The sequence below is a fragment of the Sus scrofa genome, chromosome X (assembly GCF_054392235.1).
Source record: "Sus scrofa isolate SSC_HxYL_T2T_F1_AM1 chromosome X, Sscrofa_HxYL_maternal_Yorkshire_Landrace_v2.0, whole genome shotgun sequence".
In the NCBI taxonomy this organism is placed as follows: domain Eukaryota; kingdom Metazoa; phylum Chordata; class Mammalia; order Artiodactyla; family Suidae; genus Sus; species Sus scrofa.
Window position 1 is genome coordinate 14,211,036 of NC_139401.1, and position 26,745 is coordinate 14,237,780.

Here is a 26,745-nt window from a genome sequence, read left to right on the forward strand (position 1 = left end):
ATGCCCAAAGCACAGCAGTTCGAACCCATTTAATGCTTGACCATAATTCCACTGAAACATGGCCCACGAGTGGCATCCATTTTGATCTCACAAAAATACATCAAAATCCACAGATGCATCCTTAACCAAATGGTCAGGGGTAACGTCACTAGCAATGAGATGCATCAACCTCATGTGTGCTCTGATAGGCTACACTGCCATGGGCACAATGTCAGATGCCCTGTGGCATTCTTGCCCCAAATGCATAACCTTAACCTCATCATGAGACAACAGACAGACCCAGGTGGAGAGACACACTACCCAATGAATATCTTCAACAGAGTAGAGGTCAGGACAGACAAGCAAAAACCGAGGAACTGTCACAGGTAAGAAGAGACGAAGGTGATGGGACAAATGCCACATGGGATCGGTGTCACTAGGCTGAGAACCACCGGGCTAGCGCACATCCCCCTTCATCCACAAGGAGGCCAGGGATTATGGTGTCAAGTACAATTTGGACTCTGAGCTCTAGGTCTCGGCATTACCCTCCTCTTTCGGTCAAATCGCCTACTGACCAAGGATAAGGCACCCGTGCAGTGTGGGGACACCTTTCCAGACTGAATACCGGCCCTTGTGAATTACTTTACTCCACGATGTAAGGAAGTGGAGAGAGACAGCACTGAAGGAGGTGTGGCTCGAGCAGTGCTCAGCGCGGACATCAAGCTCATTAATTTCTTTTGCGAAGAACCAGTGATACAGCCGAAATATCAAAGAACAAATCTTGAGCATGCCATTCTAAAGTCCTAAATAATTTATTCTCCAAAGTGGCTTAATTTATGCATGACAACATAAGCGTTAAGAAGCTATCATGTGGTGTATTTATACTCCACAGTGCAAAGAGGTTTAAAAAACACAGAAAGCACCAGCCGGAATTCCCGTCGTGGCGCAGTGGTTAACGAATCCGACTAGGAACCATGAGGTCGTGGGTTCGGTCCATGCCCTTGCTCAGTGGGTTAAGGATCCGGCGTTGCCGTGAGCTGTGGTGTAGGTTGCAGACGCGGCTCGGATCCCGCGTTGCTGTGGCTCTGGCGTAGGACGGTGGCTGCAGCTCCGATTCGACCCCTAGCCTGGGAACCTCCATATGCTGTGGAAGCGGCCCAAGAAATAGCTAAAAAAAAAAAAAAAGAAAAAGAAAGCACCAGCCAACTGAAAATATCATTTGTAACACAACCTTTTGATAGCAACTTCATACTTTTCAATAGCTGAAATAAATAATAATAGTAATAATGATAGCAATAATACCAGCTTAAACACTGAGTATTTTCCATGGGCCAGGTATATGTTTCATATATGTATATGAAACCATTTACCATCTAATGATACAAAGTTGCTACCTCCATGTCCCTGTTTTTCAGATTAAAAAATCAAGACCCAGAGAAATCTACTTCTAGGTAACTGGTATTTCAATCCAGCAGTCTCCAAAGGCCACTCTCTACACCAGAAAACGACGATGTTACATCTGATCCTCATGTTAGCACTAAAACCTATCAAAGCACGCAGAAGTACTGGTTGCGATACTGACACAGCCACTGAGGGCTAGAATGCTTCAGAGAAATGTCACTGGGCTTTGAAGGTCTCACATTAGAACAGACTCATCTCTTGACTTCCATTCCAAGCCTCCTCCTTGCTATACCAGAATGAGTTCTTTCCTGGGTGCCAAACTGTAGATTAGCAGTGCCTACTGTCAATGGTGATGGAAATACACTACATCTGTGTTGCCCAATATGGCGGCCTCCAGCCACATGTGACCACTGAGCATTTAAAACGTGACTGACACGGCGCTCTCACTGTGGTGCAATGGGACTGGCAGTGTCTCTGGAGCACTGGGATGCAGGTTCAAGCTCCGGCCTGGCATAGTGCTATCTCATCCCTGGGAACTCCATATACCATGGGGCGGCCAAAAAAGAAAAAAAAAATTCAAAATAAATAAAATGTGGCTATGTCTGAAGAACTGCATTTACTTTCAACCAATTGAAACTGAAATAGCTAGTGATCCTCGTATTGAAAATACTGCTCAACAGGCCATGAGAGGTCCAGCATCTTCACCTCTTACAATTACTTTCCAAACCAAATACACTTCCAGACTCTGTTGCCATGTTCATTTAACAGCTTACAGTGTATCTCAAGCTCTACTGAAACAGAAGACCACAAAGGGGGTTATTCCAGGTCTATCTCTATGATCTCACTGGGTATGTCCCTAGCAAAACCTACCATGGCAGGCTCACCTATAAACTGGAATATGTGACCCATAGAATAGAGTCAAGTCAAGCAAAAATGTTTCCCAAAGAAAAGCCACTGCACATGTCCTTGCATGTTGAGGATGTAATTTGTTTCCAAAAAGCTGAAAACGGTTTCACGATAAGGCAAACCTGAAATCCACCGACTAGGAGCTGATTGCCCAGCCTGCCTGAAATACGGCCTCCAACTGGCACTTAAGACATTACCATGCCAATTCCTTCCCTGGACGCCAACCACGGAAGACTTTCATTATTTCCTGCATCTGCTCACTCTGTTCTCTGCATAGCTGAGAAAACTGAGGCCAAGGCAAAAGTGAAAAAATCTTACCAAATCATCACAGGCTTCATTTACAGCAAATCCGAGCATAAAATCCCCAATACCAGCTTTCCTACCTCTAAAGGTGAATTCTGGAAAGCACTGCTTTCCATTAGAGAAAAGAGGACAATTTTTCTGCAATTTCTCTATTGCTCTATGTTCCCCTGCTGAAAAAACTCTCTCCGGTTCAGAGAGCAAAATAATGAAGAGCCAATAAAAGATTTAATGGCAGTCACTGTTTAAAGCAGGTTTTACAAAGGATGCTCTATTTGCATCTAAGAGCCAAGTGCAGAAACCTACTTTGATGTTTATATGAAGTTCGGGCCTCAAACAATAAGAGACTAGGGACCGAGATGCTTTTGTTACCATCTTTTTGACAGACACAACTGCAAGAAGGTCAGGATCATCTCCAATGTGGAAGAAAAATTTAAAATGATCATCGAAATGGTGGGGAAAGGGGAAGAAATGTGGAGTTACCCAATCAAAGAAATAGGTGGAGTACTTATTTAGCTTAGGAAATTTAGCAAGAATTTGTTTTCTTTGTGGAAAGTTGGGTCACTCTAAGAAACGGTCACTGCATGTCATGCATGCAATGAGATAAGGATCACTTTCTACACTCGATCCACTTTGGGCTATTTCAAAATGAGTCCCCATATGGCTCCTTTAAGAGGAAAACTTTAAATTTCCACTTTATGTTGTTCCCACATCTTGGCCTGAAAAAAACCCCATATGGGATTGGGGGGGGGGTGAAATCACTAAATCCATTTTATATCAGTGTGAGGAAAACAGACGAGGGCCGGCCCTCCACATCCGTAGGTTCTACATCTAAGGATTCAGCTCAAATGAGACTGAAAATATTCAGAAAAAGAGAGTCGGGAAAGTTTCAAAAAGGAAAACTTGAATTTTCTGCCTGCAGGCTGCTATTTACATAGTACTTCCTTTCTATCTAGAGATGACTTAAAACAGCACATGGGGGTGTTCCCTGGTGGCTCAGCAGGTTAACAATCCCACACTGTCACCGCAGTGGCTCGGGTTGCTGCTGTGGCATGGGTTCAATGCCTGGCCCGAGAACTTCAATATTGGGGGGGAAAAAAAAGAAAAAAAAATTGGGGGGGGGGAGAATGTGTTTGGTACATGCAAACACTAGCCATTTTATATAAGGGACTTGAGTATCCACTGCTTTTTCTAACTATGGGAGGGGTCCTGGAGCCAGTCCCCTGTGGACAGGAACAGGGACGGAGATATACCTATATTTATATATACATATATATGTTACTTTTTATTCAGGTGAAAAGCATTAAATATTGACAATAAAAAGTTTTCAGGCTTTTTAGAGAACACAACACATCCCAGACCTTCAGGTTTTTTTTAGACCACTACACCAGATCTTACAGTAAGTAGGGCTCGGCCTCCAAATAGAATGGAACTTCCAGTTAGTAAAAAGGACCCCTCCTCCATTTACACTAGCCAAAATGTGAATCCAAAGAAGGGGTGAGCCAGGCCTCTAAAAGACTGTTCAAATGTTAATAAATGCTTCAGTATCTTCCTGCTCCATCTTGTTTACAATCTCCAATTTGGAACATTTTCCAAAGCAAGGGAATTTGTATTCAAAATGTGTTAACACTATCAGCTACTTGAAAAACTCTTCCTTTCCCCATCATGGATTTAGTGATAAAAAGCTACCTCGACTTTTTAAAGGTTTACATCTGTAATGTTAATATGGAACATGGATTCCAAGAATTTCATTATTCTGAAAGAAAAAAAATCAAATTATTCCAACAGTTGAGATTTTTAAAAATCTGAAGGTTTACATTTGATGTTTTCATAATTTTACTTATTTTTAAAATCTAAGTGTAGCAGACACTGCTTCCTTTTTTTCCTAGTATCTATGCCCTCCTTTTCTACAGTAATAATATTTTTGGCTAGCTGCCCAGCAGAGGATTACATTTCCCAGAATCAATTGCACTTAGGTGTGATCATATGACCAATTTCTGACCGAGGGGATGTGAGGAGTAACACGTGCAATTTCCCAAGAATTGCTTTTAAGAGAAGGGCTTGCCTAACTTTCTCTTTTTCATCTTAGCAGGAATGTGAAGGTGATGGCAGGAACAACAGCAGCTCTCTTGAACCATAAAATGGAAACCAAGTTATAAGTATGACAGAAAGACAGCCTAAGCCTAGGTCTCTTGACTTTTTTTATCAGAGGAGAGCCACCATACCATCTGGCACTTTTACATCAGAGGGAATGGAAACTTCTAGTATGCTGAAATACTAACGTTTGGGGAGGGTCCATTACAGGTAAGTTATATCCCAGCTAACTAACATGAAAACAAAGTAATGAAATTATCTGTGTGTTTTGTTCTATTAAAAAAATAATTAGGAGTTCCCGTCGTGGCGCAGTGGTTAACGAATCCGACTAGGAACCAAGAGGTTGCGGGTTCGGTCCATGCCCTTGCTCAGTGGGTTAAGGATCCGGCGTTGCCGTGAGCTGTGGTGTAGGCTGCAGACGCGGCTCGGATCCCGCGTTGCTGTGGCTCTGGCGTAGGCCGGAGACTACAGCTCCGATTCGACCCCTAGCCTGGGAACCTCCATATGCCGCGGGAGCGGCCCAAGAAATAGCAACAACAACAACAACAAAAAGACAAAAAAAAAAAAAAATTAATAGACAGCCCAAAAGTAAACCCACACACTTATGGTCAATTAACCTATGACAAAGGAGGCAAGGCTATACAACGGAGAAAAAACAGACTCTTCAGTAAATGGTGCTGGGAAGACTGGATAGCTGCATGTAAACTAATGAAATCGGACCATTTTCTAACATCATATACAAAAAAAAAAAATCAAAATGAATTAAAGACCTAAACATAACACTGGAAACCATAAAACTCCTAGAGGAAAACACAGGCAGAACACTCTTAAGCATAAATCATAGTTTTTTTTTTTTTTTCCAATCGGTCTCCTGAAACAAGGGAAATAAAAGCAAAAACAAACAAATGGGAACTAATTAAACTTAAAAGCTTTTGCACAGCAAAGAATAATCTACTGAATGGGAGAAAATATCTGTAAATGATATGACTGATGAGGGGTTAATGTCCAAAATATATCAACAGTTCATACAACCCAACATTTAAAAAAACTAACAACCTGATTAAAAAGTGAGCAGAAGGAGATCCCGTCGTGGTGCAGTGGAAACAAATCCGACTGGGAACCATGAGGTTGCGGGCTCCATCTGTGGCCTTGCTCAGTGGGTTAAGGATCCAGTGTTGCTGTGAGCTGTGGTGTAGGTCGAAGATGCGGCTCGGATCTGGCTCGGATCACAGCCGTGGCTGTGGCGCAGGCTGGCAGCTGTAGCTCCAATTCAACACCTAGCCTGGGAACCTCCATATGCCGTGGGTGTGGCCCCAAAAAGACAAAAAAAGGAGATGAGGAACACAGAGATGGAGCCAGAGTGCTTGGGTTCAAATGCTGGCCTTGCCACTTCCTAGCTCTGTGACCTGAGTGGTTCTATCTGTGAAATGGTTAGAGTCACACTGGTTCTTGCAGGTATAGAGCACTTAGAACACTGCCCATATACGGTGAGGACTCAGTAAATGTTTTATATATGTATCATATATACACATCTCAGTGTATACACATGTGTATATAATAGATATGTATGTTACACAGCATATACATACACGCATGTCTGTCTCCAAACATGTATGTTATATATAACATACATATTGATTTTATACATAATGAGTATGTATTATTATGCATCTGTGTATTTCTTTTCTTTTTTGTAGCATGTGGAAGTTCTGGGGCCAGGGATTAAACCCGAGCCACAGTTGCAGCAACACTGGATCCTTAATCTGCTGCACCGCACGGGAACCCCCTCCATTTCTTGACTGATATACACCTATACTGTGCTTTCTTTGAAAACTCAGTAGATTCATAAAAACAAAGTGTCTTCTGTCCAAAACCTAGTCAAAGTTTCATCTCCTGCATGTGTAATACAACTAACAATTAAGTGCATCTGCCACTTAATCATTCCCCAAGGGGCTCTGAAAAGGCCCAGCAGGGTTTTCAGCTGCTATAGCCCAAAGTCATAAGGCTTTCAACTGTAATTTTATTTTCTCAGTGACCAGTGGTGTTTATTTGAGCCATAAAAAAAAAAGAAAAAAGAAAAAAAGAAAGAAAGAAAGGATGAAAGGAAAAAGATGTTGGAGTTTCCCTGTGGTGCAGAGGGCTCAGGAGCTGGCATCCTCACTGCAGCGGCTTGGGTTCAATACCTGGCCCAAGAACTTTCACATGGCCATGGGCATGGCCAAAAAAAAAAAAAAAACAAAGATGCTAATACAGAAATACAATGAAAGATTTCCATACAGGCAAACATGGAAGAAAGAAAGACTCACAATTGAAGCAGTACTCTTTCCCACACTGCCCCCAAGGCTTTGGGATGGATTTTTTAAAAAATGGGAGGCATCTACATCCATTGTTACTCCCCTCTTACCCAGGATTTGAACTGTTCTGGAAGCCTTGGTCATTTGCAAAACAGTCGAGTAGAAAGACTCTGAGGGGTCAACAGCTGCCACAAAGCCCACGCCACAAAGCTCCTGAGCACCCACTGCAGGCTATATAATGCAAAATAATGATGCTTTCTGCACTGCTTAAGTTAGTTGAACACGTATTCGTTTATCAATTCGCGTGTGTGCGCGCCCGTGCGCATGCGTGCACATTTTGAGGAGGTTCCATCTTCAAAAAATAAATAAAATAAGGCAGATTGGCTATCAGGGGATCTCTGTGTCCACAGAGCAGAGACAGAAATCAACTGAAATATTCAAATGTGATGTCATAGAGACTTCAGCGAAAAGCAGGCACATGGCCTCAGTAGCGGTGGCTAAAGACACCCTGTATCACGTTCAACTACAATTTATCCCCAAGTCCTTCGATTCTCTCCACATGATCCGTTAAGGTTGTTTTCACTCAAGCAAACACAGCAAGGACACATAGAAGCAATTTTTAAATCTTCAAAATTTGTAATGGGGGAAATTTTAAGTATCTTTAGTACTTTACAGTAATAACCTCTGGCAATTCTCCAAACTGCGGTGATCAAGTCATTTGCTGAAAATGCCAGTTAAATGAGGAGTGACTCACTGGACGTGAGCAAATTACTTGGAGAGATTTTTACAGCAATCAAACCGTGGATATTTTTAAACTAAGTAAGCACAGCCTGCCATTTTAAGTACAAAGTCACCATGGCAACGATAACATATACTCTATCTCCCCAACCCTCAAGATAAGCTTTCGTAGGTAATAAAATTATAGAAATTCAATGAAGCATTCCATTTAAGACTAAACTATGTAAGAGATTAGAATGCGTCAGGCATTCCAGCAACACCTTAATTAAGTTCAGGTTCCTGAGACAGTGTCGCCAAGCTGCTAAAGAAAGAAGCATCACGCAATGATGATGTTTCATTATGTTATTGCAATTACTGACATCACCAATGGCTTATCTGGTGACGTCACTTGAAATTTTGATCAGTTTTATGACCAACCATCCCCATTTTCCCCCTAATTGCATTAAGCTATCAATGATGATTTGCTATATTTAGAACATGCCCTTTTGCAAAGGTCTGATTGTCCCCAACTGCATATGTTTCAGCAGGATGTCCACTTGCAAAAGCGCCAACATCCAGATATAATGGAATCTGAAACCTGTACATACTGTCGTGAAAATAGCCAGCTACTTTGTGAAAGAAAAATGTCCCCTATATGGTAATATATGTGGTGGATACACAGAGCGGCAATGGCACCATTCTACCACCAGAAAAAAAAAAAAAAAAAGGTGTTTTGAGCACATTTTGGTTGTTTTCATTTTATCATCAATTCTCCGCTCACAGGTCCATCTCCCCTACCAGCCTACTGGCTCTTCCTCAAAGCCAAGCACTCTCTTCTTCACCACCATAGTTCTTGCACTGACAACTGCACTTGGGCAGTGAATGTGTGTGATGCAAACTGGGAAGCTGGCTGGTCAAAGGAGCTCTGTGTCACACAATGCCTTTGATGAGACCAACAAAAGCAGCCACATCACAGCAAAGAACTACCATGGATGTTTAGAGCTTGGGCTCAGCAGGACCAGTCTACTTTCTTCCCAGGCAGTGTGGCAGCCAATCACGATAATGGCAAAATGGTACACCTTCTCTGTAACAGTATAGAGACATTTCCTCAGGGGCATGGAAGCACCACCAACTCCCAGTGACCTTGGGCAGATGAGCTACAGGGGGGCAAATCTTTGCTCCATGGTCACTTACTTCCCGAACTTCTCAACTCCCTTGATTTACTTATTTGGAGAAGCCATCTAAATTCTCTTCCACTTCTGGGAAGGGTCAAGAGAAGCCAAATCTCTTATGACAGAGATTTCAAATAACAGTACACCAGGATGGCACATGGCACAAAGGATGAGGGGAATGGATTGGAGGTGGGGGTGGGAGGGAAGAAGGAGAGAGTTTCTTAATGGGCCAAGCAAGATGTGGCTCTAGGATTTTGAGTAGATAATATTTTCATGAGCAAACACCTGCTTTCAAATATAAGGACAAGTACTATAATAAACAGGGTTTTGATTACTTGCTGTATCTTATCAGGTTAAGTTCTTAATGCTAGGAAACTAAGACATGAGTTTCCCCATTTTTTTTAATGGCCATACCTGAGGCATATGAAAGTTCCCAGGCTACAGGTCAAATCAGAGCTGTAGCTGCCAGCCTACAACACAGCCATACCAAAGTGGGATCCGAGACATGTCTGATAACCTACACCACGGCTCACAGCAACACTGGATCCTTAACTCACTGAGCGAGGCCAGGGATTGAACCCTCATCCTCATGCATACTAGTCAGATTCTTAATCCCCTGAGACACGACAGGAACTCCCCTCATTCTTAATTTCATCCTCAAAGAGCAATTTTATATTAACTTCCAGTAATGTTCATTTTGAAAAATTACAGAAGATTAAGACTTTCAAACAACCTATGTAGAAGCCTCAGTATGTGCAATTACATTGGATTTTTCTCACAAAGTTTTAAGAGTAAGGTGCATGGATTCAGAGTAAGATAAAGATACATATATTTAGGAATAATTCAACTGTGTGGACATAAAAACTTGACACTTACCTGGAAATAACCACATCTTTATCAATTTCACCTAAAAATAGGAAGGGAAAAACGTCCTGACAAACAGCAGCTAGGGTTAATTTTCAGTGCCACTATTAACCTACCAAGAAGCATTCGTTAAGTATAACTGAAAAAGAACCAGAGCAAACATAACTAGAGACCGGTCTCCATTTCCTAGTCAACCATTACCAGCAGGTGTATCACGGCAAAAACAATGCAGCACACAGACCCACATTTATGGGGTAGATAACCTGGGGGGCGAGTCTCTGCTTCACCAAGAGTTGCTGATGGACAGCATACTTTGCTTTTTAAATACTTGTGAGGGAAAGTCCACGTTTGGGGCTGACACACCTAAAGCCAGAGTCCATAGAAGACTAATGAGAACGAGGTTTCAGCCACTCCTGCAAAGTTTCAGGAAAAAAAAAAAAAAATGAAGAAACACTTCTTTGGTCTCACTGCAATACCAGGCTGGATACGGCCCTTGGGAGGGAATATTTATTTAGGCCACTGCCTTCTTTTTAGCTTCTTGAGCAGCTAAGCTGTCTTAGATGGAACCATACGAAAATGCCATATTGGATATGGCCCCCAAATGGTCAAATTTGATCCATTTCATGTGTCTCAGTATCTTCACCAGGTTGGGAAAATCAGGAAACTCTGCCATTTAACTCAGCCACTGTACTACTCAGCAGCAGCTCTTAGAAGAAAATAAAAAGGTTAAATCTATTGCTGGAAATTTAATGGTGAATGAAAAAATAATTGGTTCGCTACAATGGTCTCTGCCATCTTCTTTTGTTACAGAAATATTTAAGAGTTTGTTAGAAAGAGGCTGAAATCATAAACAACCTTTCAGGTAAAAACAATTTTCTGAAGCTGATTATGATTCAGTTTCAGCTCATACATGCTATCAGCCATTGTTTCATTCTTCTTTATCATAAAGAATGCCCTGTTCATGCTAAGAGTTCAGTGGATCTCGACTAGATTCAACAAGTAGGTCTAGACAGGCACCAGCTAATTCACATGTGACATCTAGGACTAGGTTTGTCCCCATCAGAGAGGGGATGTCTGAAGGCTCCCCTTCAGAAAGGCACCCTTTTAAATATATATAGTTGATTTACCATGTTGTGCCAGTTTCTGCTGAACAGCAAAGTGACCCAGTCATACATATAAATACATTCCCTTTCTTATATTATCTTCCATCATGGTCTATTCCAAGAGATTGGATAGAGTTCCTTGTGGTATACAGTAGGACCCCCATTGCTCATCCGTTCTAAATGCAATTGTTTGCATCTACTAACCCCCAGTCTCCCAGTCCATCCCAATCCCTCCCTGCTCCCCCCTTGGCAACTTCAAGTCTATTCTTTATGTCTTTGAGTCTGTTTCTGTTTCACAGACAAGTTCATTTGAGAAAGGCACCTTTTGAATTCGGCAACTCCTCTCAAACTTGGGCCCTTTTATTTGGTGTCTAGAATTTCTTGCTCTATTTCAGCCCAATTCTCCAACTTGCCTATGGGCTATGGGTCTTAAAGATGTGCAAAGACTGCCTTTCCTGACTTCACAAGTTCAGTCCAAGTCAGTATTTCCCAACCTTGGCACTCTTGACATGGGGACTCTTGACATGGGGTGGGCTCTGGGTATCATAGGATTTTAGCAGCATCCCTGGCCTCTACCCACTACTTACCTGTAGTATTCCCCTCCCCCAACCCCAGTTGTAGCAACCAAAAATGTCTTGAGACATTAGCAACCATCCCATTGGCGGGGGGTGGGGGGCCAAAAAAAACCAAAAAACAAAAACAAACAACTCTTGCAGAAAATCATTGGTCTGACAAACTCTTATTCCAACAAAAAATAACTCATGGTTGCTTCTAAATACTGTGAGGCCTCCATTTCTTACCAGTCCTTCAAAGAAGGGGCAAGTGACTTTGCAAATATTGCCTCTGAGCCGGTGAACAAAGACCCTGCGCAGGCACCAAGTTACACACCTTCAAGTCCCCAACCAAGCAGAGGTTTCCAATTAACAACCCTCCCAAAACACTTTTACTTTGGTCATAAGTCTTCTTTTGCTTTTTAATGGTGTCTCATGTTAGGCTGAGGAAACTGCAATTCCATCACAAAGAAACGCTATCAATTTTTGCTCAAATCCACAAGAGCTAAAATAAGATGATAAAAAGTTAAAGATTTAACTTTCATGTCCAAATTTATATTTCAATTTTTTTTACTTTAAAAAAATTGTATTTAAGTATATGTCGTTGATTTAAAATGTCGTGTTGGTTTCTGGTGTCCAGTAAAGCGATTCAATTATACATATAGGTATACTTTTCCGTAGTCTTTTCCATTATGGTTTATCACAGGATATGGACTAGAGTTCCCTGTGCTATACTGTATGTCCTTGTTGTTTCTTTTATGTATAGTAGGATGCATCCCCGCTAACCCCAAACTCCTAATTTGTCCCTTCCCCACAGAACCCTTTCCCCTTTGGTAACCGTTAAGTTGTTTTCTATTGGACTTCAATTTTAAGTTTCAGAGCTTCTACAATGAGGGATCCCTTCAAGAAAAACACATGTAACAAAAAGAAGTGAATTTTATGTACAGATTCTTACAACTGGGGCCTTTCTGGATTACTCAAATCTAAATGTATGAGAGTAAGCATGTATGTTGGGGGGCGGGGCAGGGGGGAAGGTGGGGGACGGTGTCCTGGGACAGCAGTCATGTGTGGAAACTGTCCAGCAGTCCAGTTTTGTGCCAGCCACCATCAGCAACAGTAAGGGAGTAACAGCACCCTATTAAAAACTGCATTTCCCAACATCTGTTTTAGGAGAATGTACATTTGTGATTTCCGTTGCCGCCAAATAAATAAATAAAATTTGAGGCCTTGTGGAGGACCCAGAGTATTTCTGTGAAGTGATGGGTAACAGCCACACATGTAATCTCCTTTGACAGCTGAATAAACCACTTTCCAGAACAAATCAAGCTCACACTCCAGCCCCACAGTGGCTGCCTCTCAGCAGGCTGAGCAGCTATGTCAAAATACTCCAGGAAAAGTGTTCCATTAAACTACTTTGGAAAACCAGGTACTCTTGAATCGACCAAGCAAAGTTCATTTTCAGGAATGACATCACCAAACGTGGAAGTAATATTCCCACAAAAGTGGTGGGTTTAAATCACTCCAGGGTTTCGTTAGCTGCATTGCTCTAATATATGAGTGGAAAATTGGCTTGTTTTCTCTTCCAACTCAGAGTATCCAACTTGAATGTAAACTTGGACTTTGTATTGGGGAAAACAGGGCCATTTTTCTTTTAGAAGAAATTCAGTTTCGGGGTTATTTTCTTCTTCTTTTTTATGGTTGCACCCACAGCATATGAAAGTTCCCCAGACAGGGGTTGACTAGGAGCTGCAGCTGCCAGCCTACACAACAGCCACAGCAACTCGGGACTGAGCTGTGTCTTTGGCCTACACCACAGCTCAAGGTAGCACCGGATCCTTAATCCACTGAGCGTGGCCAGGGAATCAAATCTGCATCCTCATGGATACGAGTCAGATTCGTTTCCTCTGAGCCATGACGGGAACTCGTGTGTGTGTGTGTATGTGTGTATGTGTATGTGTATGTGTGTGTGTGTGTGTGTGTGTACAATGGATCTTTTAACCCACTGTATCGGGCCAGGGGGATCAAATCCATGCTTTTACAAGGACCCAAGCTAACGCAGTCAGATTCTTAAACCACTGTGCCACAGTGGGAACTCCAAAATTCATGCTTTAACGTATTGAGGGTTCTACTTTCTCTATTATATCTAGGGTTGGTTTAAGTAAAAACACCTCATTTTCCTTCTTCTGACCAGACTGGTATTCATCTGGACCTGTCTGTACATTCAGCTGCAATTTGTCACAGGTCTGTGGAAGGAAAACCATGACATCCCATGGTATTAGTTTTGACCCCGACTGATTCACTTTTTCTCTTTAGAAAAGTCACAGAAACGATGAGATAGATTGTGTGAAGATCTAATTGTGTGAAAAGACACACCATGTATAAAAATGGAAGATTCAATACTGTGAACACACTGGCTGTCATGAAAATTATTCAATAAATTCAGTGTAATCCCACTCAAAACCCTAACAGGGATGTGTGTGGAACATCAAAGGCTGATTCCAAAAGCAAAAAAAATGAAGAACATCTCAGACACTGTTAAAGAAGAACAAGAAGAGAAAACTTCTCCTAGGAGGTATCTGGGCTTACATCAAATCCAGACTAATTAGGACAGTGCAGTCTTCGCACATAGATGGCAAAACAGACCACAAGAACAGAATGTGGTCCAGAGACGTACACACAGGTTCAAGAGAGAAATGTAATACATGAGAGAGATTATAATATATAAACATTGGTAGGGAAAGGATGCTCTATTAAGTATGTGGTGGTATCTGCATAGGAAATGCAAGCTATAAAGAGAGTTCTACCTCATACTATACCAAGAAACAAAAATCCCAATGCGGTAAAGACTGAAAAATAAAAAGCACAGTTAAAAAAAAAACTTTTAAAGAGTACAGAATATCTTCGTGACCTTGGAGATAGGAACAATTTTAAAACAAAGCAAAAATAAAAAGCAGCAATCATAAAATATAAAGGAAAAGATGGATAATTAGGGCTTTATCATAATAAAAAATATTCAGTACAATGAAAGATGTGTTCAACAAAGTTATACTTTCTCTATTATATCTAGGGTTGGTTTAAGTAAAAACACCTCAGAGAGGTGTTGAGAGGAAGATGATATTGATGACACATTTAACTAAGGGTGAGTATCCAGCATGTATAAAGCATTGCTACAAATCAATAGAAAAACACAAGCCAGGATATAAAGGAAAGAGAAAACCCAAATGGCCAATAACCTGCCAAAACGTTTCAACCTCTGCAGGGAAATGCACCATAAAAAACAATGAAATACCACTTTGTACCTAGCAGAATTTTGACAAATGAAAAGCTGTGACAATACCAAATGCTGGAGAAGATTCTGAGAAACTAGAATGCTCAGACACTCCTGGTGGGAGTATAAATTGACACCACCACCTGAGAAACAGTGGTGACATGGTGACATACAATTTAACGGACCCCTCCCCTACATCCTGTGATTTAGCTCCTCTCCAAAGCTGAGACACATTTCCTGAGTTGTTTTACAGATGCTAAAACCCCCACCAAACAGAAGACTTAACTACTTGATGACCTTGAGCACTCCCCCCAGACCTACTGGCACAGAAGCCTTGATGACGTTAACCCCTGTGACCCCACCGTGGGACCTCACCATCAGCCAATCAGAGATGGTGCACCAACAGATCACATACCCTGGGACGGCCCTCCCTCGCTTGGCCTTTAAAAATGCGTTGCTGAAACCCATCAGGGAGTTTGGGCTTTTTGAGCACTAGCTGTCTCCAGCTCCTTGGATGGCGTCTTGCAACAAATACTGCACTTGCCTTTACCAGAATCCAATCCAGTGTCAGTAGACTGGCTTTACTGCGTGTGGACAAGCGGCTTCAAGTCTGGTTCAGTTAACAACTGCATCATTGCTTCAGTTGATAAGATGACAAAATTCCTCATTGAGGGAATGAAGGCAGAGTATTAATGTCTGAGTCCAAACAATGAAAGGAGCAAAGTTAATTTGGGCAAAACACTTTTGTATCCATTTCTAAAAGTTTTCTGGATGATAATCCAAAAACACCCCAGGCCTTTGATCCTTTTCCCACACCCCCTTTGCCAAGAGCTCACTAATTCAGACAACTGTTGTAACTATCTTCTTCAGGAAACTACCTGAGAAGAGGTCTTAACATCTGTTATTACATCCTTATAGCTTGAAGCCAGAGAACATGAGAACGGAGGGTCTCCTCGACAGATACACAACATCCACGACTCCCTCTTTATTCACAAGCCCTCGCGATGCACTTTCCATTTCCAAAGAGGAGGATGGAGTTCCCTCTGGGATCTCTGCAGCACCAGGACACAGGCTCAATCCCTGGCCTGGCAGAGTTGGTTAAAGGATCTGGCGCTGCCGCTGTGGCAGTGTAGGTTCCAACTGCACTTTGGATCTGATCCCCGGCCTGGGAATTCCATATGCCATGGAGCAGCCAAAAAAGAAAAAAAAAAAAAAAGGTTCCATTTCCAAAGAGGATATTGGCAAGACCTTATCTTTACCACCCCTTCACCTGGATGAAGGCTTTTCCCTTACCCATCTCCTCTCCCATCAATTATTTTCAAAGTCCCTCTCACGCCTGCTGTGTGAACGTTTTCTACTTAAGACAGAGGGCCCAGGGGCAAAGGCACTCCCTAGCACAGCTCTACACATAAGGGCATTTAATAAAGGCTTGGCACCATACTCATTTTCTCATTCATACAGAAAACATCACCGAGTTTTCAAGTAATGGTATTAATGTTGATCAAAAGCTGCCAGACCTAAGAATTCCCCCTGTATGATTCCATTTATATAAAGTACACAAACTGGCAGAACTATGCTGGCAGAAATTAGGAATGATTACCTTTGGTCCAGGCTGCCTGCAAGGGAGCTTGCAGGGGATTTGTGAGAGGCTGGTAACATTCCACTTCTTCATCTGTGTACTGGTTACGTTTGTAAAAATGTATAAAGCTTACTATCTGCCCACTTTTCATGGGCATCTTATGCTTCAATACCAAATCTGAAAGTGATTTGATAACATTTGCACCTCTTACAAAACATCTAAAAATATCTGTGGCAAAATATCATTATATAATAGAGCTCCAAACAGTTTTTGGTAATCCAGGACAGTGGCTTTGCAAGATGACAGTAATTCATGGAATGAAAACTCATCTTCTTTAATGCGCTGATTTCTGCTTTACTTAACCACAGATACTGTCAGGCTCTGCCACAGGAAAAAAAACTTAAAGGAAAAATATCAAAATGGGGCTGAGTCGAGTAAAGCCATCCTAAGGGTTTGAGTTTCTTCGCTAATTATATCGTCATTCTTTGCTCATTGTGTGAGGGAACATATGCCTGAATTTAAGCTGCCAGTTTAAACTACCCCCCCCCCATTTAAATGCTCTTTTTAGAGTCGGGTGACAACACAGTCCTAAACCTAACAGAGCGAATTGATATGCACACAAAATGGCAGACTTTGCTGGCTCCTTCTGACCTTCGCTTTCTGAGGTTCCTGCTCTTTTGACACTGGAACCACTTAGCAAATATGCTCAGACTTCTCAGAAAACACCAGTTTAAGGTCCGAATCTGGAGGGAGGTGTTAAAGATGAGGAGGGGGCAGGAAATGGATGGCTGTTCAAAAAGGATCTCTGTGACCAAGAAGGGGGAAGTTGGTCCCTTGGCTGACAGCTCCTGCCTTTCTCAAACACACAAGGCCAAGTGCAACGAAGTCATTACTACAGACCCTGAGGATGGAACAGGATATACAGGAGATTGCCTTCAAGGCTTAATCTGGGTAGATTTGATTATAGCTAAGGCGATGAATTCTAAATTTGGAAAGGCCATCAAGGTCATTAAGGATGACTTTCTACTTAATGAAGACAACTAAAGGGGAGGAAAACAATTTCAGTAAGCAAAAAAAACTTCATAGAGATTCAGCTCTTTCCGAGACAAAGCACCCTGAATATCAGAACAAGTTACCAAGGAAAGCCAGACGCTCTCTGTGCCAAGGGGTGTTTGCTCTCATTGTTGACAGCGTCTATGTACCATTTGACTCCAAAGAATGAACTGGGTGGCCTATAAGGCTCCCCATTATATCTCCCAATTCTCTGATGATGTTGAAAAAAAGATTTAAAAACAAACAAAACCCTTCCTTTAGGCAGGAGAACAAGTATCCCTTTTGGAAGGGTAACTTTTTTTTTTTTTTTTTTTTTTTTTTTTGCTTTTTAGGGCTGCACCCATGGCATATGGAGGTTCCCAGACTAGGGGTCGAATTGGAGCCGTAGCTACCAGCCTACACCACAACACCACAGGATCCGAGCCATGTCTGCAACCTACACCACAGCTCACAGCAACGCCGGGTCCTTAACCCACTAAGCGAGGCCAGGGATCAAACCCACAACCTCATGGTTCCTAGTCAGATTCATTTCTGCTGCACCATGATGGGAACTCCAAGATAACATCTTTTAACCATCTTTTAACCAGAGATTTTTCTATTCTGCAGGTGTGCTCAACTAAGTCATCAGTGATGCCACTACTCAGATTTTATACTATCATGAAATACAAAAGGTTTTGTCACTCTTGCTTGAAAGCAGTACTTCTCAATATGGGGTGATTTTGGCCCCCAATAGTTGTTATTTGGCAACGTCTGGAGACATTTTTGGTTGTCACAACGAGGGGAGTGTTACTGGCATGCAGTGGGTGGGTAGAGGTGAGGGATGCTATTCAATAACCCATAATGCATAGGACAGTCCCTCACAACAGACAATCATCCAGCTCAAAATGTCGAAAGTGCTGAGGTTGAGATAAACCCTGATCTAAAAGTACACTTGAAAAGGAAGGAAAAGAGACTTCTCTCATTTCACTACCTGTCTCCAATTCCTCAGAAGAACAAAGTACAATTTAACATCCCACAGAAAACAAATACACAAGCAGATGCTACGCAATGACTCTAATGCAAGATCATTTACAATAGATCTTATCAAACCAAATACCAGAATTATAGAACCACTGCAAGTAAAATTCAAAAAAATCAAGTTTATTTTTCCTCTGGTGGATTTTCTTTCTAGCCAAATAAGCAATTTTTACTTCTAGACATTAAAATCCTATTTTCTAACTAGCAAATGTAGTCCTTCTTACTGAAGTAATCAGCTCATCTCTCAGATGTAGTTAGATGTAAGTATCAATATACTACAATACATTTTAAAACAAATGATGAAGATTCATCAAGAAAAACAAATACGAATTAACTACATCACTAGGAATGAACAAGGGAACATCACTACAGACCCTACAGACAACAGAATTATGTTCATAATACATAATACAAAAGTATTATGAACTTTATGTCAATAAAGTTAATAACTTAGATGACTAAGTTCCTGAAACACAAGAACACAGCTTATTAAGGCTGGAGCAAAGAGAAATAAGAAATCTGAATAGTACTATCTGTTAAATACAATTCATAATTTAAAACATCTCCACAAAGAAAACTCCAGACACAGCTAGCTTCACTGAATTCTTTCAAATATTTAAGGATGAAATAATGATACTTGTCTATGTATAAATAGACATGAACTGGGTTCCATTTCAATGCCTACACCATCTGGAGTCACGCGAAAGAGACTGTTTTCATCCTCAAAAGGCTCACGCTTCCTTCTTTGTCCACTTTTATCTTTTGAAAAGGAAGCAAGAGACCAAAATTAAAAATATTCTTGCACGGTTCATCTATGATTGTCCATTGTAATCAATTAAGATCTGTCACTCTCCATGTGGCTTTCTGTGCCACTTTCAGATCCCAGTAGTACCCTTTGCTCACTCCTACCTCTTGTTCGTGTGTACCCTAATCCTTTCCACCCTTCTCAACACACCTCAAAATACAAGTCTCCACCGAAAGCTTCACACAGGCTACAAAGTCTGGGTTTCTTTTTTCTCCTTGGGTCCACTGTCACTTCTCTCTAGCTGTTACTTCCCTGCTTAAAATTCCTTTGTTATTCTCTGTGACCAACAGGATAACCATCAAGTTCTTACCTGGCTCTTCACCATCTGGCCTGGCCCGTCTTCCAGCCTCAGCTCTCCTTATTCCCCAACATTTAGGCCATGCCTGACTCCTCAACATGGTCATGCAGCAGCTGGTGCCATGACTCCTGCTCTTGCACATCTGTACCCAGGGTCTGGGGTATCTTCTTCCCAACAGACCCCTGTCAACATGCTCATCCTCAAGAGTCAGCTCAAGAGTAACTGCCTCCCTAGAAAATCCCTCAGAAATACCACCTCACCCCTTTTCTTCCCCCTCAGAGGAAATCATCCAACATGACTTTGCACTTACTTCTATTATAATAGTTTATCTGCATCTCCGTACTGACTGTGACACTCTCAGGACAGGACTGGGTCTTGTTTATTTTTGTTTCAAAACTTAGCAGACTGTCTGGCTCATCTGAGCAGGACTCTGAACGCTTGCTGAGCGAGCAGCTGTCTTGCATTCTCAAGAGTCTTCATGGTGATGGGCATGGGACAGTTTGAACTCAAACACTTACGGACTGGTGTGTGCTAGTTGCATGGCACTGGGCTAGGTATTCATTTTACCCAGTTATACAAGGTGAGAATGAAAACTCAGGACCGTTGTTACCTTTTAATCCTCAGAGCAATAATGAGGATAATAATGCAGTGGGTGGGTAGAGGTGAGGGATGCTTGGTGTTTCACACCAAGCTTTTTTGCACTCCAAAAATCTGACAAGAACGAAGTACTTATCACGAGAGAGGAAAATATTTTACAACATCTGAAGAAAAAAGCCAATGGCAAAAAAAAAAAGTAATAACATTCAGATGGTTCTTTAAATTGTTTTTGTGTCTATGTATGCCTATGGCCATCAATTTACTGGTGAAGTGACTTCAAGCTCTGAAACTTATTCCGTGAAAATCTGTTCAAAGCGTTCATGTTATTGAAGAATAATTAATGTAATTTGCCCTCTTTAATTTAGTCTAGTTTATCATAATCCTGCAAAAATAAATTCTATACACCTTGAAATCTATACATTTATAATGCAGACACACCTTAGTAAAATGCACTTTTATGTGATAAAACCCTGATGCTTCCAACAAATATTTGTGGAATACCTCCATCGATTATTTTTACTTCAGTAAAACAACCTTTGTTCTTGACCAATGTGACATTTGAACAGAAGATATATTAAAAACAGTAGGGAGCTCCTGTCCTGGCTCAGCAGTTAATGAACCAGACTAGGATCCATGAGGATGCGTGTTCCATCCCTGGCCTTAGTCAGTGGGTTAGGGATCTGGTGTTGTTGTGGCTGTGGTGTAGGCTGGCAGCTGCAGCTCCCATTTGACCCCTAGCCTGGGAACTTCCCTATCTCATGGGTATGGCCCTAAAAAAAAAAAAAAAAAAAAAAAAAATCCCACTAACAAGCCAGCAAATAGTAACACAAAAAATCATGTTAAAATTATTAAATGGATGACACTTGGCTTAAAGATACCATAGGAGCTCTCTTACCCATATTTACCTAATGGACCCCCCGATTACCCCATATTCTCTATTCTTTTTGTAAACCATACTGACCACTGTCCACAGAACTTGATTTCTAGGCTATTCTCCAGGACATCTATGACTTCTCCCATCAGGTGAATTGGGTACCTCAGAAAAGTCTTTTAGATTTGTTCCCAAACCTGTTTATGCCAGTTACGGTTGTTCATGTGATTATGAAATTTAACTAGGTAATAATCAGTGCCACAAGAAATGAGTTTTTCTTTCTTTGAAAATCAAGGTGATTAGCTTTGAAAAGCCTCAAGAGATGACTCACTTGGAAAAACAGTTGCCACAAAAAGTATGGACAGGAGAGTTTTAAAGGTTTCAGGGGAATGGGGTTGGTGATCAAAAGGGGTTCTCTGTCCACAGATTGGGTCTGTCTACCTCTAAGTTCTCTGCAAGGATCAAAGTGGAAATCAAAAGCCAACTTTGGCTGTGATTTATACACAAGAAAGACTTCAAGAAATTTCCATCAGGGCTCTCACTCAAAGCTAAGACCTTGACTTGACAACAAAACACCGGCCAATTCATGTTTAAAGTTAAACAAAATGTGTCAGGGACGTATGTGGTACTCTGGATTACTCACCACTTTGGCATTTTCAATAAACCATCTGACTGCTTGACCCCGGATGCAGCAGATAAGGATGTTCTCAAAGAACCCCTTGGAGGGGTCAAGTGGATTAGACAAGAGCTCTTGCTGGAGCAGAAATATACTAAGTAATTAATTACTTCCTGTTGGTCACAAAGAGTACTCTGTGTTACTGGACCAGGGGTTTATTCCAAAGTTCAGTCTGGGGCCCAAAACTTGAAGGGAACTCTCTCCAAGACCCAGGGATGGGCTTTTACTAGAGTTCTCCACTCAGACGGAGGGAGGCCAGCATGTGCTGGGAATCCTGCCTGCCTTGCTATCCAGCAGGATGCCTTCCTTTGTCTCCAGTTGCATCTGAATTCCTCAGTCAACTGTGAGAACCACAAGTTGTATGTGTGGGTCCTCAGTGAGTGCTTCCTTCTTAGCCTGGCCTCTGAAGGTGGCCTGGGCGCTGTGTTTGGAATCAAGAAAGGCTCTCTGGAGCAGACAGCTCAAAAAGACAAAGGGGCAGGAGAAGCCAAAGCTGGAGGCCCTAAAGAGGGTGAACACTACGGCTTCCTCCAGCAATCTCCTTGGGGGAGGGCCAGTCATGCTGTTGGCAGGTGAGTCAAGATGCCAGGATATGGAGTTCCCAGGTGGCTCCATGGGTTAAGAACCCGACATAGTGTCCGTGAAGATGTGGGTGCAATCCTTGGCCTCACTCACTGGGTTTAGGATCCAGCGTTGCCACAAGCTGCAGCAGAGGTCACAGGTGCAGCTCGGATTCGGTGTTGCCATGGCTGTGGAGCAGGTCACAGTTGCAGCTCTGATTTGATCCCTGGCCTGGAAACTTCCATTAAAAAAAAGATGCCAGGAGTTCCTGTCGTGGCTCAGTGGTTAACGAATCTGACTAGGAACCATGAGGTTGCAGGTTTGATGCCTGGCCTCGGTCCGTGGGTTAAGGATCCGGTGTTGCCGTAGCTGTGGTGTAGGTCACAGATGAGGTCCAGATCCTGTATTGCTCTGGCTGTGGCTTAGGCAGGCAACTACAGCTCTGATTCGACCCCTAACCTGGGAACCTCCGTATGTTGCAGATGTGGCCCTAGAAAAGACAAAAGACCAAAAAAAAAAAAATTAAAAAATTAAAAAAAGATGCCCTGCATTCAACACAACTACAAATGATACCTGTGATGCTGGCTTCAAGAAAAGCAACAGCGATTCAACAATTAGGGAGCCGTTTTCTCATATTTTTCAAGCCTACCATGACCCTTTCACTTCTTTTTTCTACATTACATCCTTTTAGATCTGTAGGGATCCAAAGACATGATTTCATCAAATCCTTGTACTGTGTATAAACTGAGCTTAAGAAGAGAAAATGATTTACCCAAGATCACATAGCAAGTTCATGGCACCACTGGGGCAGGCACCTGGGCCTCGGGCTTGTCCTGCTTTGCTTTTCCTCAATTTCCCAGCCCTGGAAACCACCAGCACCAACACAGCACCACCCAGGAGCTTGCTAGAAAAGCGAAAACTCAGAGAATCAGAAGCCGCTTTTTGAAAACGATCAGAGGATGATTTGTACCAACATGACAGTTAAACAACTGCTCTAAAACCAGTTTTTTTTTAATGCTCTTTAGTGAAACGATTGACTGTCTTTAAATTCACCATCCTCATAAAAACTTGCTTATCACAAAACAGACCAAAACAATTATTTAGCGGTTTTGCAGCCTCTGATCATTTCCCATATAATTTATTTAAAATTAGAGACAACTAAGGAAACAAAATCAGCACTTCTCCCTGGATACACAAGCCATATTAAAGCCGGGTGGAGAGTCCCCAAGCGCCTCATAAGGGGTTATTGCGTGGCATTCATTTGGCTGGTGTATCTTCAGCCCTATGAATAAAGTAAGAGAGTCAAAATTCTGCTACGTGATGTGAGTTCTCATCACATAAAACCAAATTTAGAGGGAGAGAAAGAGCGAACGCGTGCACACATACGCACAGTGGCCAAACGTGGACCTCTTCAGCCAGCCAAAGAGTTGCCACTGGCTCCTGGAGGTGTTGTACTGCATACAAACAGTCCATCGACACCTTCCCATTGTGCAAAACCACCAACAGTAGTGAACAGTCGAACACACTTCAGACCTCAGTCAGCTCATTGCATTTACATGAAATGTCCAGAATAGCCCAATGCTCAGAGACAGAAAGCAGTTTCGTGGTTGCTAGGGGCTCGGAGCTGGGGAGAATAGAGAGTGACTTCTAATGGGAACAGGGTTTCCTTTTGAGGTGATGACAATTATTAGCTAATGGTGGTGGCTGCGCAACTGAATATACTAAAAAAAAAAAAAAATCCCTGACTTTGTACACTTCAGTGTCTGAACTGCACGGTATGTAAATTCTATCTCAACAGAGCCATTAAAATCAATTGGCTCAACAATTTTTAAAAACATGTTTTTTGTTTTGGATGCACTGAAAGATAAACTGCATGCACCACACTTAATTTTGTCAAAGATTTTGAATACCTTACAATTTGGGTTTAAAGGGGTTTTATTTTTGGTCTTTTTAGGGCCGCACCTGTGGCATATGGAGGTTCCCAGGCTAGGGGTCAAATTGGAGTTGTAGCCAATGGCCTACACCACAGTCACATCAGATCCGAGCCACGTCTGTGACCTACACCACAGCTCACGTTAACCACTGAGCAAGGCCAGGGATCGAACCTGCGTCCTCATGGATACTAGCCAGATTCGGGGTTTCCAATGAACCACGACGGGAACTCCAAAAGGGGCTTGTTATTTCCACAAATCACACCCACTCTACCAGTAAATTAACTGATACCACATTAAGGAAGTGCCTTGTTTAAGAACCGAAGCTCCAGCCAATGGACGAATGATCAGAATTTTCCCAAGGTTACATCATTTCAATTAAAACCTTCATGAGGGTACGTTTGTTCGGTAATTAAATACATCTGGAAAAATAAAACCAGTTCGTGGCCCTGTGGTGTATTTACTAAGAATCTACTAAAGGAAATCAGTATGTTTCCTTTCTGGCATGAAGGGAAGTCTTTTTTTTTTTTTTTAATGTAAAAACTAAAAACTAAAACCAAGGATACTGCCAGAACCAGTGAGGTATGCACAAATTAACATAAATTGGCAACTGAAGTGTAGAAGCAACAATTGTCCAAGACACAAAGTACTTCCTTGAGAACAGACCTCTGGTTTGGGCATTTGCTTCATGAGAACCGCATCTAACTTCCACACCTACTTAAAAATAAAGCCCACCCCCAATTAAGCCCAGGGTATTATCAAGGCCGTAGGGAAGAAGAACCCCAACTGGTAATTCAACACTCAATTTCTCACCAGTACAAAGCTGAATGCCTAGTGTTAAAAAACCAGAAATAAGTTTATTTCAGGAAAATCAGTTAATGCTTTCCCCAAGCCTGCACTTCTGTGTAAGTTCAATATTCCTGTGCCAAGCAACGCCGAAATGGTTACAGGCGGAGACTCCTCAGTGGGGGGCATTAAGCAAAGCAGGACCTAGGAGAGGTCATGCAATTCTGCCCTTTCTAGAAGGATCTTAGCCTAGCTCACCCCCAAGTCTTTGGTAACCAACTGTCCAGTTGGATTCGGAGGCCTTATGTCCTTTCATATTTTGATCACCTAGTACTTTTGTTGAAAAAAGACAAAAAGGTTTAACTCTCAAATTCTTTGAGCTTCCTTTTAAACGCGAAATAATGTGCCCTCCTTACTAACCCTCACCAAAATCTTAATAGGCACAAGACTGCCTCCTCCCCCACCCACTCAATAGCAGAGGGAATGCAGGATGGGGTAGGGGGCTGGGGGCTCAATTCCTTAAGCCCCCTCCCCCAACCCCCAGCGGCCCTCAAGGGTTAAATCCACTGACTCCCTCATTAGGAATGCTTTGGAGGGGCTCCCCACGGTCTTTGTGGCTTTTGTGGCTGGAGTCTGTCTGCCACTAGAGAAAGATAATAGAGCAGGGAGAGAAAACCCGTTCCCAGGCACATTTCCAGGGGTGCAATGGAATTGGACGGATTTCCATCGCACTCTTTATGAGTTTTCCAAGAGATACGGCGTCCCCGTTTCACGACATGTTGCTGACGATAGTATTTCGGGGGTGTCAGGAGGTGACAGAATCCTACAACCGCCTAATAGCCGCCCCGAGCCAGGTGGGAGATTTTCAATCACCAGGGCTCGGCTTCTTCACCGTGGCTAGTCGATCCCCCAACTGCCCCAGAACCCGCGGAGCACAACGTTTCCACCTGCGCCCAGGTCCGCATTTTGATAGTTGGATCGGTGGACAAAGAGACTCACACTCTGTCCCATCTCCCCTCCCACCTTCCTGGTTTCAAGGGTCACGGTTCCCAAATGAACTCTCGGAAGATCCCAGGCCTGGGGAATGGGCGTTTGTTTCAGGTGGATTTAAAGCGAACAGGACCCCGACAGGGTGGGACCGGATCGGAGTCGGAGCTGGGCGCTCGGGCGACAGGACACCGTCCCAGGAAAAGGACAAGAAGCTACTCTCTCCCACCTCCACCACCCCCCCGAAAAGAAAGCAGGAGCCCGCAACCCCGGACGCTCCGTCCGCTCCCCCAAGTGCCACTCTCGGGGGTCCAGCTCTCCCCCTCCAGCGAGCCTCACGCCCTCGGGAGCAGCGGGAGCGCCGCTAGGGTGGAGACGTCCACGGAATAGGGCGGGGACGCGCACCTGGGCGTTCGGGACACCTGCGCCGCGCCCCTCCCACCCCTACCCCCCCACGGAGCCCCGGGCCGGGTGGCCAAGGCGCCCCCAGGAGGCCCCACCTGAGCGGGGGCGGGGCGGGGTCGCGAGGCCGTGGCGGTGGCCGTGGCGCGGGGCCAGCACGCCGGCTTACCCATGGCTGGAGACGGGCGGGAGGGGCGAGGGCCGCGGACGCTCGGGCTCCCTGGGGACGGGCAGAGCCGGTGGCACAAGTTTGCAGGTCCGGCGGGCACGTGCGCGGGCGGGCGGGCTGCGCTGGGCTGCCGGGCTGGCGGCTGGTCTTCGCTGCGGGCCGGGGTGGGAGCGCGGCGCGGCTCCGCCTGCACTGGGGGCCGGCCGCGCCGAGAGGGGCCCTGACGTCAGCGCCGGGGGCTTTGTGCGCCCGCAGCCGGGCCCCAACCGGGCAGCGGGCGCGCCGAGGCGGCGGCTAGGCTGTTGGCTTCCTCTGGGACCCCCGGGCGAGCACCGAGGGGCGCGGAAACCGGAAAAGCCGACGG

The 26,745-nt window shown here is 43.3% G+C and overlaps 1 protein-coding gene across 2 annotated transcripts in view; it reads right to left on the minus strand.

Annotated features, from left to right (window-relative positions):
* The window catches only part of GPM6B (glycoprotein M6B), a 152,877-nt gene extending 126,345 nt beyond the window's left edge, over positions 1-26,532 (minus strand). For both annotated transcript variants that reach the window (XM_005673445.4, XM_005673444.4), the window contains exon 1: positions 26,382-26,532. In XM_005673445.4, coding sequence (XP_005673502.1) covers positions 26,382-26,385 — 4 coding nt within the window. In that variant the 5' untranslated portion in view covers positions 26,386-26,532. The remainder of the gene's footprint in view (positions 1-26,381) is intronic.
* Between the last annotated feature and the right edge of the window lie 213 nt (positions 26,533-26,745).